The sequence below is a fragment of the Sarcophilus harrisii genome, chromosome 2 (assembly GCF_902635505.1).
Source record: "Sarcophilus harrisii chromosome 2, mSarHar1.11, whole genome shotgun sequence".
Classification (NCBI taxonomy): Eukaryota; Metazoa; Chordata; class Mammalia; order Dasyuromorphia; family Dasyuridae; genus Sarcophilus; species Sarcophilus harrisii.
In genome coordinates, this window is record NC_045427.1 from 224,096,889 (window position 1) to 224,119,342 (window position 22,454).

The 22,454-nt window shown below is 38.3% G+C and overlaps 1 protein-coding gene across 1 annotated transcript in view; it reads right to left on the reverse strand.

Moving 5' to 3' along the window:
• The window catches only part of PREX1 (phosphatidylinositol-3,4,5-trisphosphate dependent Rac exchange factor 1), a 204,638-nt gene that overhangs the window by 95,763 nt on the left and 86,421 nt on the right, over positions 1-22,454 (reverse strand). The window contains exons 4-5 of the mRNA XM_012539711.3: positions 15,480-15,584; positions 12,422-12,523 (exon numbers count right to left, since the gene is read on the reverse strand). Coding sequence (XP_012395165.2) covers positions 12,422-12,523; positions 15,480-15,584 — 207 coding nt within the window. The remainder of the gene's footprint in view (positions 1-12,421; positions 12,524-15,479; positions 15,585-22,454) is intronic.

Here is a 22,454-nt window from a genome sequence, read left to right on the forward strand (position 1 = left end):
CACACATCCCCCCAATATTATTGCTGTTGTTGCTGCTATTGATAATATCATCCAGAGTATGGATTTCAAGTTAAAAGGGAGGTGCCTAAACAAGAGTGTCTTACGCCAATAATACTTAAATTAGGAGACCTTGGAGATGATTAGCTAAACAATTTTGCAATCAGACCTGCCTTGGCAACACCCAAAAAATGCTAAGACCAAGACTGCACGTCACCAAAGGTGAGGTTTCAGTTAGTCTATCAATATTTTTATAATTAGAATTTTTGTAATCATATATATTTTATTTGATGCATTTAAAAACATTATCCTGAAAAGAGATCCATAGCTTTACCTAATCGCCAAAAGGGTCCGTGACACAGAAAAGATTAAGTTAGATACTTCATTTGATTCATCACAGTGATCTATTGGTCTTATGATTCCCTCCATCAAAACAACTCCAAAATGTTTTGCTTTGGAAGACTCAAACTCCCTCTAATTTTGCCCAGCCTGAAGCTTTATGACCACATCTGAAGACCACATTTTACTTCAATTTTGCTTTGAACATTTCCAGTGGTGTTCAGCCAGAAACTATGAACCATAACAAGTCCCAACAAGATGCATTTACTGAATATACTAGAGTATGTGACTAGACCTATGCTGAAGAAAACTGAATCCCTGGAAGGACCCTTAGGACACACCCATGAAATGGCTAAAGAACAACACAAGACTATGGACAATCAAGTGCTGAGTGGTCACATCAGATTCTAAGAATAAGATTCATAAGAATAAGTTCATCAAAGGGCAGAGAGATAGTTTCTAGGCAAAAATAATACTGATAACAGCCAGAAACTATGCTGTTACCCAGAATAAGGAGCCCAAGACAATTAGTCAATCTTGATTTTTAATAGATGAACAATGGAAGATTTGAGTTGAAATTTCACCTCTGTATGTAATCTAAGGATTAGTTTCTTTACCTGTAATATGAGTGGATTCACAAAAACAATTTTGAAGGACTTCAGATACTTGAACAAAAAGATAACAATTAGTTCTCCTAATATTGGGAATTGGGGAAAGTAACCAATTAGATTCTCCTAATAGGCAAGCTAAAAGACAGGTTTTCCTGAAAGACAGGTAACCAATTAGGTTCTCCTAATATTGGGATGCAATTGGTGGGGTTGGTTTTATCATGCATTCAAAGACAACAAGAAAGAATTATTTTGTGGGGTATATGGTCAACTCATACTGCAGTGCTGAGAAGGAGCATTTGCAAAAATAGCACCATGCAGCTCACAGAGGACAACTGTTGGCAGAGATGAACGGGTAGATAATTTCTACTTGATACAACCTTTCAAATTAAGTTAACATATGCTTTGATTAAATTGAAACAGCTCCAATCTGACCAGTAAGAAGCAGAAAAATGGGAAATAGATAAAAGAACAGATATCAACGCAGATTACAATCATTTCCGAGGGAAATTAACCCAATGCGCCAGAATAAAGAAAACCCAAAAGAGTCTAGATACTATATCAGCCAGCAAGCGCATGAGCTCCTTGCCAAGAAGGGGAAAAGAAAGTCAAATAGCTGAGAAGATAAAAATAGACCAAAAAATGGAAAACAATTGTTTTTCCAATATCAACAGTAAACTCAACATAGAATCATGGTTTACTTTAAGTTTATACAAGGAACTATGCAAATGCATATAGTTCCTTGAACTACAAACAGGTCAATGTAGCAGGATAATAGATCAAGGATAAAGGGAAGTAAAATTTAAGTAGATGAGAAGTTTTAATAAGAATGGGGCTAGATTATAAAGAGCTTTAAATACTCAACAGAGAGCCTTTTATATTTGATCCTGGAAATAACAGGGGACCATCAAAGTTCACTGAACCATAGAAGTAACATGGTCAGACCAGCTGTTTAGAAAATTCATCCTAGCAGGTAAGTGGAAGATGGGTTGTATGGGGTCCAGATTTGATGTCAGAAAACCAGTTATTATTTCGATAATCTAGGCTTGGGGTTTTAAGGTTCTGGCTAGAGTTGTGGCTATGTGAGAAGGGGCAAAAGAAGAGGACCTGGAACATGGAAGATTTGAATGAACTAATGCTGAATGAAGTTGGAGGAACCAGAAGAACAATTTATGCTGTAAAAAAAAAACAAATCCTAAACAATATTCCAAAGGACTAGCGATAAAGAGCTAAATGTTTCTGGAAAGACTATGGATATTTGCTTTGTTTTATGTTGCCTAAGTCAGACTGTCACAAAACCTGGAGGGGAAAGAATATTGGAGGAAGAGAGGGAAGGCAGAGAAAAAAAGGTGTCAAATGCTGCAATCAAGTCAAGAAGAACAAAGATGGAGGACAAGGAAGTGAAATTGAATGTGGTCTCCAGAGATTTGTTCTTCATGGGTTGAAAACAAAACAATAATTCAAGCATGGGAAGTGAGATTAGTCTTTTAAGCGATTAAATAAAAAATATTTTTTTAAAAAGTAAAATTAAAACAGAAATAAAAAACAGCCATTGATAAAAGTGTGATACCATTTATGCACCCCCACCAAGTTCACAGAAAAACAGAAGAGTTCTTAAATATAGAGGAACCTTGAGAGTTCATTGCCTATAAATACTAATGTGGGAGAAGAGAAATCATACAGAAAGAGGAAATTACTTACTCAGCTTTACCCAGGCAGAAAGTAGCAGAGCAGGAACTCACTATCAGGTTCTCTCTCCTCTCCTTAAATCTCACTCAGTAAGCATTAGAGTAAACATCTAAACATCATGCTAGGTATTGGGGATACTTCACACCTAGTACTATTAATCTGTCTGCCACAGAAGATGAGACTCTCCAGATTAAATGAAAGGAAATTGGCTAAATATTCTTACATTCAGTTTCCTAATGAAGAAATTAAAGCTCAGAGAATACAATGAAATGATTTGTCTGTTGGTACTCAACTAGTAACCCAGGTTTCGTGACTCCAAGATGTTATTTTTCCTACATCAAACTTCAACTAGATCAAGAACTGCATTGGAAGTTTTCCAAAGACTGATTACAACTTACTGGACCAGAATTCTTGCCACCAAAATCAGGTAAAACTGTATCTTTCTTCTAGGACCCTTCTAAAGCAACGAGCCCTGGGTTCAACCAGAATTGGAATACCATAAATAGAATAACATAATGGACGGCTGCCTGGAGGGATAAGTGGGAGGAGATAAATTCTTATTTGGCATCACACATTGAAACATAAATAACTCAGGGGGAAGCTACATTTTACTGAGAAGAAATTTGAGACCCAAAGAATACTTAGGAACCTCCACTGTCTGATCCAAACTTTCTAGCTTCAGTAAGCTAAAGGATGACTTAGGATAGATAGCTAATGGATGACTCAGCCCCAGGATCATATAGTTAGTTACAAATCCTCAAAGTCCCATTTGGAAATCTGTCCCAGATTCTCCTCTTACACAACTTAGTTTTATTTATTTATTTATTTATTTATTTTATTCTGTGTCCAGAATTTAGACAAATAGTCTAAATTCTAGATATAGAGTAAAAAATGAAAATACAGTTCTGAGTTCAACAAAGAGCTCACTAGGATAATCAAAATAGCCTTCTTGGAAGAAAGAGAGGAGTATCATGATCTGGATCAAACACTGAGTAATAGAAAGGTGTCTGATTTAAAGTTTTGAGGACCTTCATTCCAATTCCTATTCTATTAAAAAATGTGCAACCTCAGTAAGTTCCATCTTTGTTACAAGTCCTCAATAACATGTGAAAGTGTGCTATTTCAAAAGCCCCGCGAAGCTCTTAATTCTAAGGTACTCTAGAAGGATGCATCTGTCCTGAATTTCTTTGCTCAGTTTCTATTCATCATCACCTTAAAGAGAAGCTTTCCAAAAGCTGCTTACAATCAGACCACTACACACAGATCATGTACCAAGTGGCCAGTAGGTGGAAACAGAGAGCAAGAATTTCCAAAGCCAAGTTAAACTGTCTGATGATGGGGAAAGAAGGTAATCATTGATGTAGACCTGGAAAGTGCCTTACAAATCTTTGAATTCAACTCCTTCATATTACAGATGGGGAAACCAGCCTAAGACTGGTAAGTGACTTGTTTAGTGGACAAGGAAGTAACAAAATAAAACCCACTACCCCTTTCCACCTTATCATCTTTGAGGAAGAAGGTACATTTCTAAAATGCTTTTCAGTCATTAAGTGCACTTCTGTAAGTCGATTCCCTCTTCCCAGGTTTTCTGATTTCCAAGTCCACTGATGCCGATCCAAACAGAAGCTCCTTGGGAAAACTATTTAGAATATTTTCTTTTCAAACCAGACCAAACCAGCCCTAACTCCACCTCCCAGTACCAAGGACAACAACCTGACCCTGTCCCATCCCCTGATTTTTTTTTTCATTCAGGCCCAAGAGGCTGATAACCATTAGTTTTTAAAAGGTTAGGTGATTTATTCAAAGACACACAATAAATCCAAGCAAAAAATAGAACCAAAATACCCCCAGACAGTCAAGTCCCCTCAAGTCCACCCATTTCCTGCTTCAGAATGCTATTTGAAAAGCAATACATACAGCTCCCGAAATCCCACCACCCACATCCTGGCTAGGCTCCTGATGGAGCCAGACAAAAGATTTCTGAATGGAAGTAGCGTCCCTAATTTTAGAAAACAAACAGAAGGAAGTGGCCAACTGTTCCACAGCTCCAACTAGGGCAGAAAAAATGGAGAACTGGGCTCCATCAGAAGTAGGAAAGCTTTAAGTCAACTATATGAAAAAACCCAAAGTGGCATTAATTAAACACTAGAATATATTTCCAATGCAAAAACAGAATATAATATCTTTGAGCTGGGAAGAAGGACAGGTTATCGAGTGTCAATCCATTTTAGAGAGAGAAAAATGAGGATCAAGAAAGGGAGAGTGACTTGTCCAAAGATACAGAGGTCTTCATTGGCAGGGTTGAGATCAGAAACTGGATCTCTTGATACCAAGACCTACTGCCGTTTCAAACGGACTCACTAGTTTCTGTGGTTTTACAGTGTGGCTAACTATTAGGGTTTCTAAGAAGAGAGGATGTACCCTCACTGCAGAGGATGTTACACCAATTGAGCTGGGCTTGTGGGCAAGATGGCTTATCTGTCCTCCAATAATATTTACAAAGAAAATACCCAGCCTGAACTTGGTCTTAGAATTTGCCAAAGATGGATTCCCCTACTAAAAGGTCTGCGTTTATAAGAAATTAAGATCAAGCTAGGCATTCCAAGATACATTCAGCCAAGACCTTATTTCAGAAGCAAAAACAAAAACAAACAAATAAACAAAAAAAACTAACAGGGATTTTCTGATTAATTTTTCCCTCTCCAATACAATGACCAGAGGAAGAAATGGGAGAAAGGAAAAAAGCATAAGGAACAAGGGAGAACAAAGACAAAGGGGAGACATACCCAAAAAAAAGGAGAAGCAAAGGAAAGGAACAGGAGAGTTTAGAGAAGAAAAAGGAAAGAAAGGCAATGGGACCAAGTCCTATTCTCTATTCACTTTTTCCTGAGGGAGACAGAGCAGAGCAGGCTCAAGGCTCAGTGCTCTATACTGTTGTCCAGCCTGCTTGGAAAGAGCTATAGCTATCCCAATGAGGACAGAAGCCCTGCCCTATGGGGTTTCCCCATTTATCTCCTGGGGACACCAGTAAAATCTAGTGCTAGGTTCTCAATTTGGCTATTGTTACCATCCTTATCATCTACAGTGAATAAGGAGCTTTAAAATTATAAATATTCATATGTGATACTCATAACAACCCCCTGGAGCAAATTAAAGGAGTATTAATTCCAGTTTCCAGATGAAGAAACTAAGTCTCAGAGAGTTTGTTACTTCTCTAGTTACTACAATCTGAACTGAACCAAGCCTACTGCTGCTCTTTCTTGTGGTGTTCCCTATACATCAGGTCTGTGAGTCTATCCTGACAGTGTCTAAATCAGGAGAATATGTTAGTGAAGATGAGATAAGAAAACATTCTCCCCCTCCCCACTCACACCCTCCACCCAAAGAAACCCCAGGAATCATCCACTTCTAGGAGGAATGAAACAATGCCATACTTGAAATCTGCCAAAAAGCAAACTGTCTAGGAGTAGATCCATGTTATAGAAATTACAAGCAGATCATATGTAAATGATTTAATGGCTCTCTTGGCTATTTCATTCTTCTGGATACAAAAGGCAAAAATCCTAAGATTAGTCATTTTCATGAGCCAAGGAGAAATAGGATCATACCTTTTTTAGAGTCTGAGTAATTTCCCATTTCCAAGTTTAATTTCTAATTTGACAAATGATAGTACCACAGAATTTAGAGGTAGAAAGACACTTAATAGATCACTTAGTCAAATAGTTCTCAAACTTTTTGGTCAAGAGCCCTTTAACACATTACTGAAGACCACCCACCCCCACTGTTTATGTGAATTATAACTAAGTTTACTATATTAGAAATTAAAATATTTTGAATTACATAAACTAATTAAAAATCAAAATTAAAATATTATAAAATTTTTTGACCTCACAAACTCCCTCAGATCTCAATGATAAATACTTAGGGTTACCTGGATCACAGCATTCTTATGTCTGCAATCTAAAATCACCTTATAACTCTAATATTCTATTTTAATTCTTTTTTAGAGGAAGGTGATGATGCAATATATAGAGGGCCTAAATTCAGGAAGTACTAGATTAAAATGCAGCTTCTCACATTATATGACCCTAAAAGTCACTTAATCTCTTGTGGCTACATCTGTAAAATGGAGATAATAGTAACACCTACTTGCAAGGTTATATAATCAAATGAAATAAGCAATTTCTGCAAATACAAAATCGTTTTGGCACAATTTCAAGCACATATTTGGGGTTAATAAAGGTAATTTGTTAATAAGGTTCCCTTCTCTGCCCACCATGCATAAGGATATTTGTTAAGGTCCAATCTGAATATAAAATTCTGTGATCTACAGTCAATTCGCATTGTAACTCTAACATTCTGATAATATATATACATATATGCTATACTACATATACAAGATAGATAGATAGATTGATTGCAAACTCCTTCCTCAGCCAATACCTTGTACATGGTAGACTTTCAATATACTTTAAAATTTTATTTTAAAAACTTTTGATCATCATCTCCATCAGGTTTCTCACTTCTGCATAGTTGAGATGAGTTACTTCATAGTCCTGTCATAAACCTATCACCTGCTCACCAAAGACAAACAGGAGGTGTGATCCAACCAACCTAATACAATGGCAGTGGGCAGGATGTAAAGAAACAAAACACCTCTCTCAAGGCAGAGAGGCAAGATGCTGTGGTTGGCAGGGGGAGGAAGGGGAAAGGGAGACAAGAGAGGGAGTGGCCGGACTATCCTGGGGACAACAAAAATAAGGTTACAGAAGTCAGAGACTTCCTGTGCACCCTACAAATAAACAAGAAGGAAGTCAAAGAATCTTTAGAGTCTCAAAGTTGAAGAATAGCACAGAACACAGAATGGAAGGCTGAAATTGAAGCTGGAGTTCAGCTCAGGGTCCTCTTTCTGAACAATAGGCTCTACATAAAGAAGTTCCTAAGGAAAATACATGAAACCCATGTGGAAAAGCAACTCCAACTAACTGTCTCTCTCTGTCTCTGTCTCTTAGCCCCTCAAATGAAAGACACAGACAGAAAGAGAACCTCTAAACTACGTTCAAAGAGGGCTTCTGTTCTAATTCTTGTGATTCACAGTTAAGTGACTCAGTCCTCAAGACTAAACCATAAGAATAAATATGCTTGATATCTTTTACAAGAGGGGAAACATAGCAGCCAAAAGCAATATTTATCTTGGGTATAAATAAATATCACGGAATAATAAAGTTGTCGAGACTGTAGGGAATTTGCAGAAAGTCAGATAATCATGAAATGAGTAGGAAGAAAACAAATAACTGTGAAATGAAACAGACCTGCTGATGACTTTACAGTCATCTACTCTGATCAATGAGGTCAATGAACATTTAAAATGAACCAATATCATTCCTAATGTATTAAATGATATTGTAATTGTAGCAATTAATAAAAGAGATGCAATAAGAGTAGCTGACCTAACTAAATCTAAAATCTAAACCTAAATCTATAAAATAGCCCAGAAAGATTCAAAAAAAAGAAAAGGAAATATCCAGAAAAAAAGATTTAAGCCACATCCCTTCCTAACAAATACAAAATTCAGCTTTTATTACAAAACCTACAATAAAGGGAATTATACTATCAATCCAAACTAACTCATTTCAATATTTTGGATAGCTCTAATTTTTTTCTAATTTTAAAGAAATTTGGTTTTTGCTTTTATATTAAATATCAAGCTTTCATTTGCCTCCACAGTGATCTAAGATGTACCCTTTAAATCCAAGCAAAACAAGTCTAATCTCTTTCCCACATGGCAGTCCTTCAAATTCATGAAGTCAACTTTCATGTCACCCACTCCAAACTAAATCTCTCCAATTCTTTTAACAGATCCTTTTATGGAATTCACCCTTTTCTGTACACTTTCCAGCTTATAAATACCCTTCCTAAAATGTGGTCCCCAGAATTGAATATAATAACGCAGATAATGAGAAAAAGTACAATTTTGTACTAACATCTCCTTGGTCAGTCAGTTATTCAACAGGCAGTTATCAAGCCATTGCCAAGTCCCATATTAAGGGAGAATACGACCCCTCTCTCTTAATACGTGGCCTGTTTAGCTTTTCTGACTATTGTATTACATCTCATTCAGATTTCAGTATAATAAAATTCCAGATTTTTTCAGATCTGGCAAAGATACATACAACACTTTGTACTTTTGAACAAACAGCAATATTAACAAATTTATGGCAAATGAAAAGATATTAATAACTACATATGTGTGCTTTCTCGTCACTATTAGTTCTTCTGAACTCATCATTGGTATCTTTGAAGAAAAACACAATAAAATAGACATTCTGATACTATATATAAACACTGTACCAAAACATTACAATTTTTTAATGAAATTCTAGATCATTCAGGCAATCACACTGAAGGAATGAAAAATGCAGATTCCATCAAAAGCAAAGTCTAATCCTTCAGCATGCATATTTTGGGTAGGGTCTGCTGATGACCAGTGAGATGGAGACAGAATTCAGAAGGAAGATGATATCAGGAAATATTTGATTTATTTCTTAAACTCCAATATTCCAACAGTATTTTATTTGGTTTCAATCATAAAATACCAAAGTCTCAGAAGAATATAAACTTCAGGAGATCTAAGAGCAATAGAAAGACTTGTGGAGAAAGTACGCAAGCAAAAGCATATTACACCAGGTTAAGTGTAAGTATGAAAAGTAGAGGGAAATACATACAATGGATCAAGGAGATGGGTCAGTCAAGTATAGAAAGTAATATGTCAGTAAGCATTTATCAAGTATCTACTATAAGCCAGGCATTGTATTGGGAGTAAGAATACAAAGAAATTTTAAAATTGTCTCTGTTCACAGTCTAATGAATCTAAGGAGTCAATAACCTATGTGTCATACAGGTATATATTATAAAAGAAAAAGTTAGGCCTCTGACTCACTTGATATTCTTGGTCAAAGATGTGAAGAAAGAAACAAGAATCACACAGTAAAGTAAGAAACAACATCGATATATGCTAAAGACTTCACAAGTCTTATCTCATTTGACTTCACAAACAACCTGTGGGATAGGTGCTACTTTACAGACTGAGGAGACTATGAAGATTAAACTATTATTTACTATTGTCTATTGTTTACTATTGTCAGGGTGATAAACTAATAATCTAGTTGTCTCTAAGCAATTCTGTTTAATGCCTCTGTTCTGTTCTAAAGTCTATTCAGATAACAAATATATATATATATATATATATATATATATATATATATATATTTGTTGTTATCTGAACTTTTTTATATATATAAAATTTTGGGGTTTGCTAAGTAATTTACATTTTATCATTATGTCATCGCTAAGAGGAAGGTGCTATTATTAATTCCCATTTTACAGATGTGGAATTAGAGGTAGAAAAGTTTGAAATGATTGTCTTTTCATTCATCACACAGCTATTAAGTATCCGAAAAAAGATTTGAATTCGCTTCTTCTTGATTCACTGTACCTAAGCTGCCTCTTCAACTTATTTAGCTCTAACATTCTGTGGTCAAAGGTCCCTTCCAGCTCTAACATGCTGTGTTATTTGTTCTAGCGATTCCTTCATTCCAGACATTCTAAATTAAAAGTTTCCATTCAGCTCTAAGACTGTGTGTTCCAAGGTCTCTTCCAACTCTAATATTCTGTGATCCTTGTCTTAAGGTTCCCTTCAGGCCTAACTCTATGCACTGAGGTCCCTTTCAGCTCTAATAATCAACTGAATGATCTGCCTAAGTTAGTACTGACTACTATGTCCTACTATGGAAATAGACAAATAAAACACCTAAAATGAAGAATTTTATTTGAAAAATAGAGTGAGAAAATACTAATTCCCTATTATGGAAACCCTGGATTATCCAGCCAAAATAGACCACAAAGTCTATTCTTGGGCAATATTAAAGTTAAGACTTTCTGGCTTTTCCCCAAAAGGCTGTCATTTCTCCATTTTTTGCTTTGTCGGTTCCCTCTCAGCCACCCACTCTCAACCTCGGCTGCTTGACAAGAAGGGCCAAAAATGAAGAGCCTAAGAAAGAGAGCTGGAAGGAGGAAGGTGTCAGTGCTGGGATCCGCTAACCTCTGCCTCTGATTTTTTTATTTAATGGGAAGTAAGGCCCAATTGTACAGATAAATAAATTGAGACCCAGAAAAGCAGAATCACACTAGCAATCCATTGGAAGGAATGGGTAGAGGGGAATAGGTGAAAGAATCAGAGGATGTTAGGGCTAAAAAAACATTTCAAAATCCAACTTCCTCAATTTACAAAGGAGGAAAGGCCCAGAGCAGAAAACCAACTTCCCCAAAGGTCATACAGCTAGTGAATATTTTATTTTATTTAAAATATTTATTCATTTAAATATTTAATTTATTTTATTGCTAAGGGAAGGTACACCTAGGCTTCTCTGACTCCAACCACATCATAAACATACTGTGGGCTTTGCTGATCCAGGGTGAAGTACGGCCTTTACTGGAAAATTGGATAAAAGGATCAAGTCCCCCACAGTGCCAACAGTTCTCTCGTGCAACAGCTCTGCATGTGAGAGCCAGAAGCAGGGGCTCCCTGAGCAGATCCATCCGGAGAGAACGCCACGTCTCCCCAAGGTTCTCCCTGGCTTCCAGGGCACACTGCCCAAGTCTTTAAGGTCTTCAATAAACACAGTTGGAGGCTGAGAAATCAAGGAAGCAACAACTGAGGGGAAGCCGGACTCTATAAACATCGAGGAGGCGCTTTGTCAAGAATGCAAACCGACCCCTCGGCTTAATCGCTGCTTCCTGTGGGCTGTTTGCCCAATCCTCCTGCCAGGCAGTTCTCAGGCTCTAGCCATCACTCAGAATAGCAGAAAGGCAGGATTGAAAGAGACCTCCGAGTCCTACCTGAATAGGAATCCCCTGTACATCATCAATCCATCAGTCAACAGGGGCTTACTAAGTACCTACTGGGAGCAATGTCAGGGATATGCTGCCCACAAGGAGCTTACACTTCATTAAGGGAAACACCAGGGCTGCACCAGCAAACGTTTAACAACAAGCTTTATGAAAAAGAAGAATTTGCCAAGAGTTCAATCTACACTATTAACATTTCTCCATCACTTTCTCAGCAATCAACCAAAAGACATGAATAAATCAGGCTCTGATCTGCAGCATTTCCAAATCCATCATCTCTTGATAATCAATACAAGATGGCTCCAGAACATCCTCACATATCCAAGAGAATAGGGGCTGGGGGAATAGGGAAAGCCCTCATTGAAGCAAGACTGGAGCAGTTTTGAAGGAAAAACTAAGGCTTTCAAGAGGTGGAAAAGAAATTTATTCCAGGAATGGAGGAATAGCAAGATCCACTCCCCTGTTTGTAGACCAGTGGTTCTCAAACTTTGGTTTTCAGTATCTTCATCCTATTAAAAATTATTGAGGATCTCTCCAAAGCGTTTTTGTTTATCTGGATTATATTTATAGACATTTACCATATTGGAAATGAAAACTATTTTTGAATTTGTAGACCCTCTAAAAGGGTTTCAGAGATCCCCAAGATTCTCTAGACCATACTTTGAGAACCACTGCCATAGACCATCCAACAAAGAGATGCTGAGTTGAAGTGATACCTATGACATGATTGTTCTTCAAGAGCCAATTCCCACAGTCATGGTTGCTCCCCCCACCCCTAACCACGTGGGTGGTGACATAACAATCAGGTGCTCCCAAGGCCCTCCAGGACTGCAGAAGGTCTGTGAATCAAGACAAGGGAAGAGTAAAGATTTTCAAGGTACCTTGAGGAGCAGAGGGTACTTGCAAATCCTCTGAATTGGCGTCAGCAGGTAGCCCTCCAAGGGGATATCTGTAGTCTTTCGGCCGCCTAAAAGCATACAGCTCTGCAACCAGATAAAAAGATATACATCACATCCTAGGTTCTCAAGTTCTTCCTCAAGAATACTCACCATGTTCTAAAATTCTAATATCCCTTTCCAGCTCTTACAATCATTGTTTTAAGACTCTTCCCAGTTGTAAGTTCCAAGATCCCTTCTAGAAGGGATCACAGATCAAATGGAAAGAACTTTTGAAGCTCTAGGCCCAAATCCTCCATTTCTTTAATTTTTCTTAAAGAATGCTTTCATGATTTCGGATAAAAACAGTTTTTAACTTTTTTTTTGAGTTCCAAGCTCCCTTTCCTCTTCTTAAGAACACAAGCACTTTGATGTAGATTATACCTGTGCATTCATGGAAAACATATTTGCATATTAGTCATATAGCTTTATTTTTATGTCATTAAAGCTATATTAGTCATGAAAAAAAAAAAGACCAAAAACAAAAGAAAGAAATTCTGACTCCACCAGTTCTCTCTCTGAAAGGATCATACATTCTTGTATAAGTTCATGTAAGTCTTCCTAAGTTTTTCTGAAACCATCCTGCTTGTCATTTCTTATGGCATAATAGTATATTATATATATATATATATATATATATATCACAAATATATATCAGCCATTCTCCAAGTAAGGCATCCCTTCAATTCTTGAATCCCAGTAATTTCCAATGCTTTGCCAACCCAAGAGCAGCCATAAAATTTTTGTTTCCTATTTTTGTATCCTTTTCCTTTTTCTTTGATCTCTTTGGGACACAGCCCTAGTAGTGCTATTTCTGGGTCAAAGAATATGCACAATTCCAAATTGCTCTCCAAAATACCAAACCCCCTCATTTTTACAACTGAGAAAAGTATAAGTAGCATCAAAAGTGGGATTTTAACCACACAAGAGACAATATTTTTTCTATGGTAATTAGAACACAGCTTAGAATACTATATATTCTAAGGTCTCTTCCAACTCTGTGTTCCTTTCCAATTGTGACTTTTTATTTTCTTTTTTTAAACTTAATTTTTTTTCAATTACATGTAAAGACAATTTTTAACACTCAAAAGGAAAAAAACCACAAGAAAGAAAAAAAAGACTTCATAGTTCTTTCTCTGGATGTGGATAGCATTTTCCATCACAAGTTCCCTGGAACTATCTTGGGATCACTCCAAATTGCTGAAAAGAACTTATTAGATTCATTGATTCTCATACAATGTTACTTCATACTATGTATGAAGTTCTCCTGGTTCTGTTCTCTTCATTCAGTATCAGTTCGTGTGTCTAATTATTTTTGAAGAATTCATTCAGAACTTAACTATATGCTGCTATTAGGTCCCCCACCAAATCTGATATTCTAAGGCTCTATAACAAAAAGGGCTCAGCCATTCTACCCACCCTAGCCTTGAACTCGAATCAATTCCTATCCAACATTACCTCACTCAATAAGGACCCTCTGGTCCAGGGCATCCTGCCCTTGAGATTACAGCTGCTGTGGAATGCTGGGGCAGACCCTGGCTGGACAGCAAGGGCTTTGTGCTCGAGGGACAACACTTGTTCCAAAGGGCTCCTATGACGCCAGCTCAGAGCAGGGTAGGGAGGGGGAAGAGAATCAGGGATGATTTTGCAACAGCCACATGGGAACTGGGCAAATTCAGGACCTCTCTGGCTTGGAGAAATTCAAAGAATCATATCCTAATAGCCAGACAGGATCACCTTGCCTTTTGAGGTACAATTACATTTTATGCCATTAAAGTTATAATGATCAGAAAGGACCATAACCATCAGAAAGTTTCCGGTGAAGGTCAACCAAGGTCACTTAAAGCAGCAAAGCCAGGATTCCAACCTAGATCCAGTGTTCTTTCATTTATGGGAAGAGGTGACAGGAAAGCCAGGAGGATTCAACAGATGGTATGGGCTTCGGTTCCCCTTTTCAAGAATGCCCAACATCCCCCCTTTTGCCCCTTTGGGCATCTCCCCCAAGCTGCCACTTGGCAAATGGCAGTGAAGACTGGCAGGGGAGCCTCAAGGGGAGAGGCAAAATAAAGAGAGCTGTGAAATTAGCAGTGTTCTCCTCCTCCATGGACATGATCCCAACTAACATCCGGATTCCCAAGGGAAAAAAAGGGGGGCCAATAGTGCTCCACAGAATCATGACCCTTGGCAGAAGGACACAAGAAAAACAGACCCATGCTGTCCCATGGGGCCTCTATTTCAAAGGGCTGCTCCATTAAAGGAGTTCTTTCAGGCTGCAGTTAAACCAAGCGGGACAATAAATGCTCTTAAATCAGGCGGATCTCACCCTATTCTTGTCTAAATGGGTTAGGTGTCTGAAGGGATAACCTACCCAAAAATGACCAACTCTAGGCTCAGGAATGAGATGTCACGAAAGACTAAGACACTACTGACCTTCCCAATTCCACTCTTGAAAAGCACCCCAAAATTCATTACTTTTTCAAGCCTCACTATTCTCCCCAAAGATGGGAGAAAAGGAGAGAAAAGGAAAATATTCAGAGAAACAGAAAACAAAAAAACTTTTATGAGCAGGAAATCTTTCTACAAACATCCTTATGTGAACAATTTCTGTTTTAATACCACTAGTGATGAAAAGCTCAATTTCTCAAGGTTAGCAATTCCACTGCTGAACAGCTATAATTATTGAAACATTCTTCCTAATATTAAATTAAATCTTCTACAAAAGTCTGAGTTCTGCCTTGTGGGGCCAAGTAGAACACATTTAATTATTCTATTATGTGAAGATGCTTCAAATATTTGAAGGGAGCTATCATCAGGGCAGTCAATCATTTGATTAATCAAAAGCATTTATTCATTATTTCTTGTGTGCCATGTATTGTATGAGGAGCTAGCGGTACAAAGATAAAGTGCTACTTGCTCTCAGGGAACTTATAGTCTCCTTCATGATATCCTGAGAGGATCAAGGAATCGCCATTCAAGTGAGAGAAATGGAGTAAAGCATACATACCAACAGAAAGGCTCGGATGGCAGGTATCTTGTTCAGTTCCATGAGGAGTCTCAAAGCCTTTTCATGATTACTGCAATATTCCTCATACACACAGAATTTGTCCTTCTGTTTAAAAAAAAAAAAAAAGTACACTCCTGTAAGAAAAGGGGAGGATAACCTTTAAGTTAGAATAGATAACTCTGATTTGGGAGGATAAAAAGTTAATAGAATCCAGAGAACTGAGTAGTTTAGCAGAGAAGCTCTACTTCCATATACATATATTCTTTTTTGACTTCTCCCCCCCCCACCCCCACTACCACCATTTAAAGGAAGAACATCAACTCCCCATCATGTTCTCATAAGAGCTTAATGATTAGCTGATAATAGAATTAAATTTATTTTCCTGAGGCAATTGAGATTAAGTGACTTGCCTAAGATAACATAGCTAAGAATGTTAAGTGTCTGAGATCACATTTGCACTCAGGTCTTCTGACTTCAGGGCTGGTGCTCTATCCACTACTCCACTAGCTGCCCATGATAATAGAATTATTAAAAAAAAAAAAAAATTAGACCTATGAGGACACTACAAGGCAAATTCAAAAATCATCTGGTAAAAAGAAAAGCTCATCTACTCTATAGATGAGAAGAGAGGAAGAGCTTTTCATAGCATTAATCAGTGGCAAAGGCAACATATTGAACCCAAGTCTTCTAATCTGGAAGGTCTTAAGAAGCCCTAATACTTCAACTTAGAGAATTGGCCAAAGTTGGTCCAAAACACAGTAGCTATGCAAAACAACTTAAAATTCTGAGACAAGGCAATTTTCTTTTATCCATATTTCCAATGACCTTTCATTGTTGAATATTCATTACCCCTTATGAATAAACTGTGTGGAAAGAATTGGATTCAAATTCCAATTGACATTTACCAGATGTGTGACCCCAGACAAATCATTTAACCCTTCTGAGTCTTTTAAAATGGCACAAAGCCAACAACTGGGAAACAAATTAGGGAATATGAATATGATAGAATACTATCATGCTATAAAAAATGATCAAGGGGATGGTCAGAAAAACCTGTAAAGTCTTCTACGAACTGATACAAAGTCAGGAAAACAATTTATTTACAATAATAATATTGTAAAGATAAATAACTTTAAAAACTGTGGAACTCTGATCAGCACAATGACTAACACCACAATTCCTGATTATCTTCAGATAGAGAAGTAATCTACTCAAGTACTGCTGACTGAAGCATATTTTCTTTTCTTTCTTTTTTCGGACTTAGCTAATGTGGGAATTTATTTTTCATGACTCTACGTATTTGCAATCGGTTTTGTTTTTCTTGCCTTCCCAATAGTTGAGAGGATGTTGGGGAGGAAGAGAATTCAGGATTGAAAATAAAAGAAAATTGAGTTATTGAGAGGAAAAGTAAGTGCGGGGAGGGGGAGAGACACCAATCTGGAAATGACTGTAATGTAAAAACAGAAGACACCAGCAAAATTTATTTTTAAAATGTAAAGTAAACAGACCACAAAGATAAAAATGACACACTATAAAAAGCACAGACACACTTTTTGATTTGGTGTTTTCAAAAACAAAAATGAAAAATTATGAACAAATTTAAAAATGAAATACGAAATCTGTTAACATTTATACAGATGCTTGAATTGGGTACCAAGAAATAGCAGCAACAGCCAAAGGATTATGAAGTTCTGGGTCCAATAGGGCTGCCACTGATACCAGTGCCAGCTTAGTACCTATCCCTTTAATGTTAGGTCTATATGCAGAAAGTAGGTTACTATTCTGCTCCATGTCACAAAACCTGAGAAAGATCATACTCCAAGACTCTGTTTCCATCAATTAGTCTGGTAGATGGAGGCAGGGAAATGGCAATAAGCTGCCACATATGGAGATGGAATATACTCTATCTTGCATCTTCCTTTAGTCTCAGGAAATAAAAAATAAGCTCTAGGTAGGTGGGGGATGGCCCAGATTCTACCATTCCCTTCACCATTACTAGATTGGGGCCTCCATCCCAGCTCCTCCAAACCCAGCAACTAGATCTGTTCTCCTAACCCTTAAACCTAACCACACGTCAAGATGTTACCCTGTTCTAGAGTGTTCTTGTTTCAACAAGAACGTAAAGTAGCACCAATTCCACCACCGTGGATCCTACAGAGGATCAGTGCCTCAGACACCAATATTTCTGAGCATCAGAGCCTATGACAGCAAGCATGAGCCAGGTCCCCTCCGTCCCTAATCATTAAGTACATTACTGACCCAGACATCCCATCCAATCTCCTTTTTGAGATCAGAATGATTCCACTCAGGTGTCAGTGATCTAAATTCATTCAGAAATATCCCAAGATCTTCTACTGAGATCAACCAGAAACTTCATTTCTGCAGTCACAGTATCCATCCATTCATATCATATCTTCCATATTATCCACTCATCAACTAGCCTCTAAGTTAATCGTCCTTCTTTACTCTAAATCTGACTTCTAATCTCCTTTTGCCAACATATTTTGACTAAGAGCCAAGACCAATCAATCTGATCTCCCCTAACATGAGCATAGGGGATAAAGTAAGAAGAAAGCAAGGCCTGGAATTGGACCTGGGCAAAGCTAGCCACAATATCTGGATCTGCAAAAAGCAGGCTTCCCCTGATGATCAGCGCACTGCAAAGAAGAAAGAACTGAAAATAGGATATGATGATGATCTATAAGAGTGAGAGACACTGCCTTGGGTCTAGATGCAGTAAGAGGATTTTGAGCTGCTAAAATCTCACTCTTTTGCTCCAACACAAGGCTAGATCTATAAACAGATACCTACCACAGAATATATTTGACGACTCTAATTGCCTCAAAATTTTCTGTCCCTGACTTGCTTAAATGCCTTAAATCCCTACTATTGATCAGTCCTGAAAAACTACTGTGAAAAAAAATTACACACTGAGCCTTTGCCAGCCATTAAAACTTTAATAGTAAAGATCTGGGTTCAAAATCTAGCTCACTTTAGACAAGTACTTTAATAGATGAATGAGGCAATTGGACTTAATGATGTGAATCAGTCTTCTGTTGCTAAAAGCCCACATTTCTAAGAGACATGAGAACAAAATATTATGTTTCAAGTCACAGGGTCCAGGAACTACCATGTATGTGACCTTGAAAATAATCACTTAACCCCTCTGGGCCTGTCCTCTCAGCTAGAAAAATAAAAGAATTGGACTAGTTGAACTCCAAAGCCCCTTCCAGCTCCAAATCCTATTATCTATGATATAGGATTAGCTTGCTTTTCCCTGAGTGACTGAGGCATAGAGCCCAGTGGGAGAAAAAGGAATAATAATGGAAGGTTACATTTCTACCCCATTCCTGGGTATTAACACAAGGATTCTAGTGAAGTATCATTATTCTAATTTTACATAAGCGGAAATTGAGGACCTGGGGAAAGGGAAGTGGTAAGTAGCTGCCAGGACTTAAGTCTAACCATCCTGACTAATCAAGATCTCCACGCACTAAACTATACTTTACTATACCTAAAGGGTCAAGAGTACGGGAGGCTTGAATGTGGCCAGCTAGGTGCTGTTCAAATTTAGCTTCTGTGTCATCATAGGCAAAACACTCCATCTTTTTGCCTCAGTTTCTACATCTGTAAAATGAGGGTAACAGTACCTACTTTCCAGAGCTGTTATGAGATAACTATAAAGTTCTTATCACAGTGCTTGCCATATATCTAAATTTTGATTATTATTGTTGTAGTTATTAAGTCTATAGCACAGTGTGAGGGAGAAAATCAATAAGTTAATAGTAAATTCACAAGAGTACCTGAAGGTTGCAAGACTTGATGAAAGCAGAGAAAGGACAAGATAAAAATAATAAATAAGCAGTTGGGCAGTGGTCAGAGCACCTGGCCTGGAGTCAAGAAAACCTGAGTTTAAATATAGCCTGAGACATTTACTAGCAGTCACTTAACTTACTGCCTCAGTTTTCTCATCAATAAAATGAGCTGGAAAAGCAAGTGGCAAACCACTCCAGTATCTTTGCCAATTAAACCCCAAATAAATTGGATATGAAACAACTAAACAACAATCCCATGATGTCGCCTTGCATGCTGAAGACACAGTAGTGAGCTCGGCACATTACAAATCCCCTGTCCTCAGGGAGTTCACATTCTAACTGGAAAAGACAACATACAAAAAGGAGCTTAAAGGGACAGAAAAAGAGAGAGACTGAAAAATGGTGGGACTGAAAAAAGGAACTGAACTACCTTCAAAATTAAAGGCAAGACTTTCTCATCTTTTGCCAGCTTCCACAAAAGCACAGACTCAGCTGCTAACTCAGAAGAATGGGCCATCCCCCTCTACCCCCTTCCCCATACCAACCTCCTGCAACCTCACCTTCTGTCTACAAGAACTCCTACGGACTCCCACTGGTTCCTCTGGAAGTTGCTAAGAGGGCCTTATGTTTCTTAATCTTTCCCTAACAGCTTTCCATTCAGACATACACACACACACACACACACACACACACACACACACACACACAAACACACTCACTCACACACAGGCTCTGCAGGAGACTGAGGGAAAGGAAGAAAAGGGACTTCCTCTCTTCAGAATGGCAGTGAAAAGTTCTACATGTGGGACCCTCTCTAGGCTACAGTTTTCTTATCTATAAAATGAGAGGTGTCTCTCTGATGGTCACCTTCCAGCTCTCACATTCTGAGTTTTGCCATTCTTTGTTCTAAGGCCCCTTTCATTTCTAACATTTTGGTCCAAGACACTAGAAACAGCTCTGACAATCCTGATTTGAAATTCCATTTCAGCTCTGATATTCAGAGTTTTAAGGTCTTTTTCAGCTCTGATATTCAAAGTTTTAAGGTCTCTTTCAGCTCTAAGTTCCTCCCACTATGAAATAATTGCCCCCTTCAGGACTTGGGGATACCAGGAACTAATATTCCTGAGGCTCAAGAAAGCTATATTTATCACCTGACAACATACCCTCTGCTAAACCCAACCCACACAATAAACATGTATATTCTGCTGCTCTTTTATTGAGTGTTCTCCAACTGTTTTCCATACATGAGACCCCCACAAATATGAAAACTATGCTTTTGACGACTGAGTGTCTCAAGTGTTTAATTTCCTCCCTGGGACCCTGCACGAATCTTTGTTGTTTTCTCTTTTTTTCCCCTCATGAGGAAACTAGCAGTTACATAATGACAGATGTTGGTCATGGGGGTTGGCAAAGGAAAGCCTAAAAAGAAAGGGGAAAAAAAAGGAGATGAGCAGAAGAAACGGCAGCTGCTGATGAGGGACAGCTGTGGCAGAGAGTGAGTCTTGCTCAGGGCCTGGTACAGACATATTCAGAAGCAGCTGCCATAGCATAGGACATATTCTATGGGAATAGAGGCCCCCTTTTATCCACTCCCCCTCTTGCTCTACCCCCAGACCACCCTCACAGAATATGAGTCAGTCTATAGATGTCATCCATACATCTATAACAAGTCAGGGACTCCTTCCTTGGAGGGCCCATGAGGATGGATTTTGTCTCTCCCATCTTTGGGGCACTGTACCAGCCTCCTCCCCCCCACTTTGTCCCCAAGCTTCTCCTGCCTTCCACTGCACTCTTCTACCAAGTCATCCCCATCTCTAGGCCCAAGCTCATCTTATGAGCAAAGCAGTCTTCATTCCTCTCTGAACCTGCTGCAACATTTATAAAGTGAAACAGTTGGAATAAGCTGATGTCTAAGGCATTATTCTCCAAGAAGAAAGAGATGGAGAATCCTGAGAATAAACCTGAAGGTTTAACTCTACTCTTCCTGCTGAGCTGGAGGAGAATTAGGGATGCATCAAGAGACACACGGAGCAGAAGGGAGAAGTCTGATGGGTAAATGAGTTCTTGGGAAGACTCATTGGGAAGCGTGTGGTCAAGCCATCAAAGAGCTGACTAAAGCAAATGCCTTTTCTCTAGCTAATGCACTGATCTGATGTGACAAGTTGTCTATGAAGGGATTCAGAAAAGGGATTCAGGGCACTAAGGGAAGGCCCAAGGGCCATTATCGTGCCTAATGTTTCCAGGCTCCAGCAAGTCAACGGGATTCATCAATGATGAAAGGATCAAAATGGAAGGGACCTTTGAACTCAGAAATTTCAAAACTGGAAAGGACCTTCAAACAAGAAATGTGAAAACTGAAAGAGACCTGAGAAAACAGGATGTCAAAGCCTGGAAGGACCAGGAGGATGTCACAGACAGAATAGTAGATTTGTTTAAATTTCCAATTCGGCTTTTCCTACATTACCTGGCCTTAGACAAATAAAATAACTTCTCTAAGAATCAATTTCATCGTCTGTAAAATTGGGGGAGAGATTGTCCCTTACAATTCTAAATCAATGATCCTAATAGTTCAATCAATTAATTAACCACCAAGTACTATGTTAGACACTGAGGATACAAAGACAAAAATGAAATTATCCCTGCCTTCCAAAGGTTTGTTTTTTTTTTATAAATAACTAACTTGTACACACAAAACTATACATGTAATAAATATAATATGTCCAATCCGAGTCAGTCTCTTGAGCTGTAGTCCCATATCACAAACTGCCTTTGGCAATTTCAAACAAGATATTCCTCTAAATATCTCCTAAAGGACATGCCTTTATTCTTTATTCTTTCCTCAAAGATACTTCCCCCTTGCAAATTAACATTACTACTGAGGGTACAATCACCTTCCCATGTGCATCCAATTCTCTAATTCACCCTCAGTCACCCCAAATATACTAGTGCTGTTTCTTCCTCTCCTCTCCACTCTAATAGCAATCACCTCAGTCGGAGCCCTTCATCAGTTGGGACTAGTTCAATTGCCTCAAGCTTCACTTCACTAATCTAGGCTGCACTCAGCTGCCCCAGTGATTTTCCTAACCTGTAGGTCTGACCATGTCACCCTTCCAGACCCTCAGCAGCTCCCCGTGACCTCAGAATCCTGTTAGGCACTTTA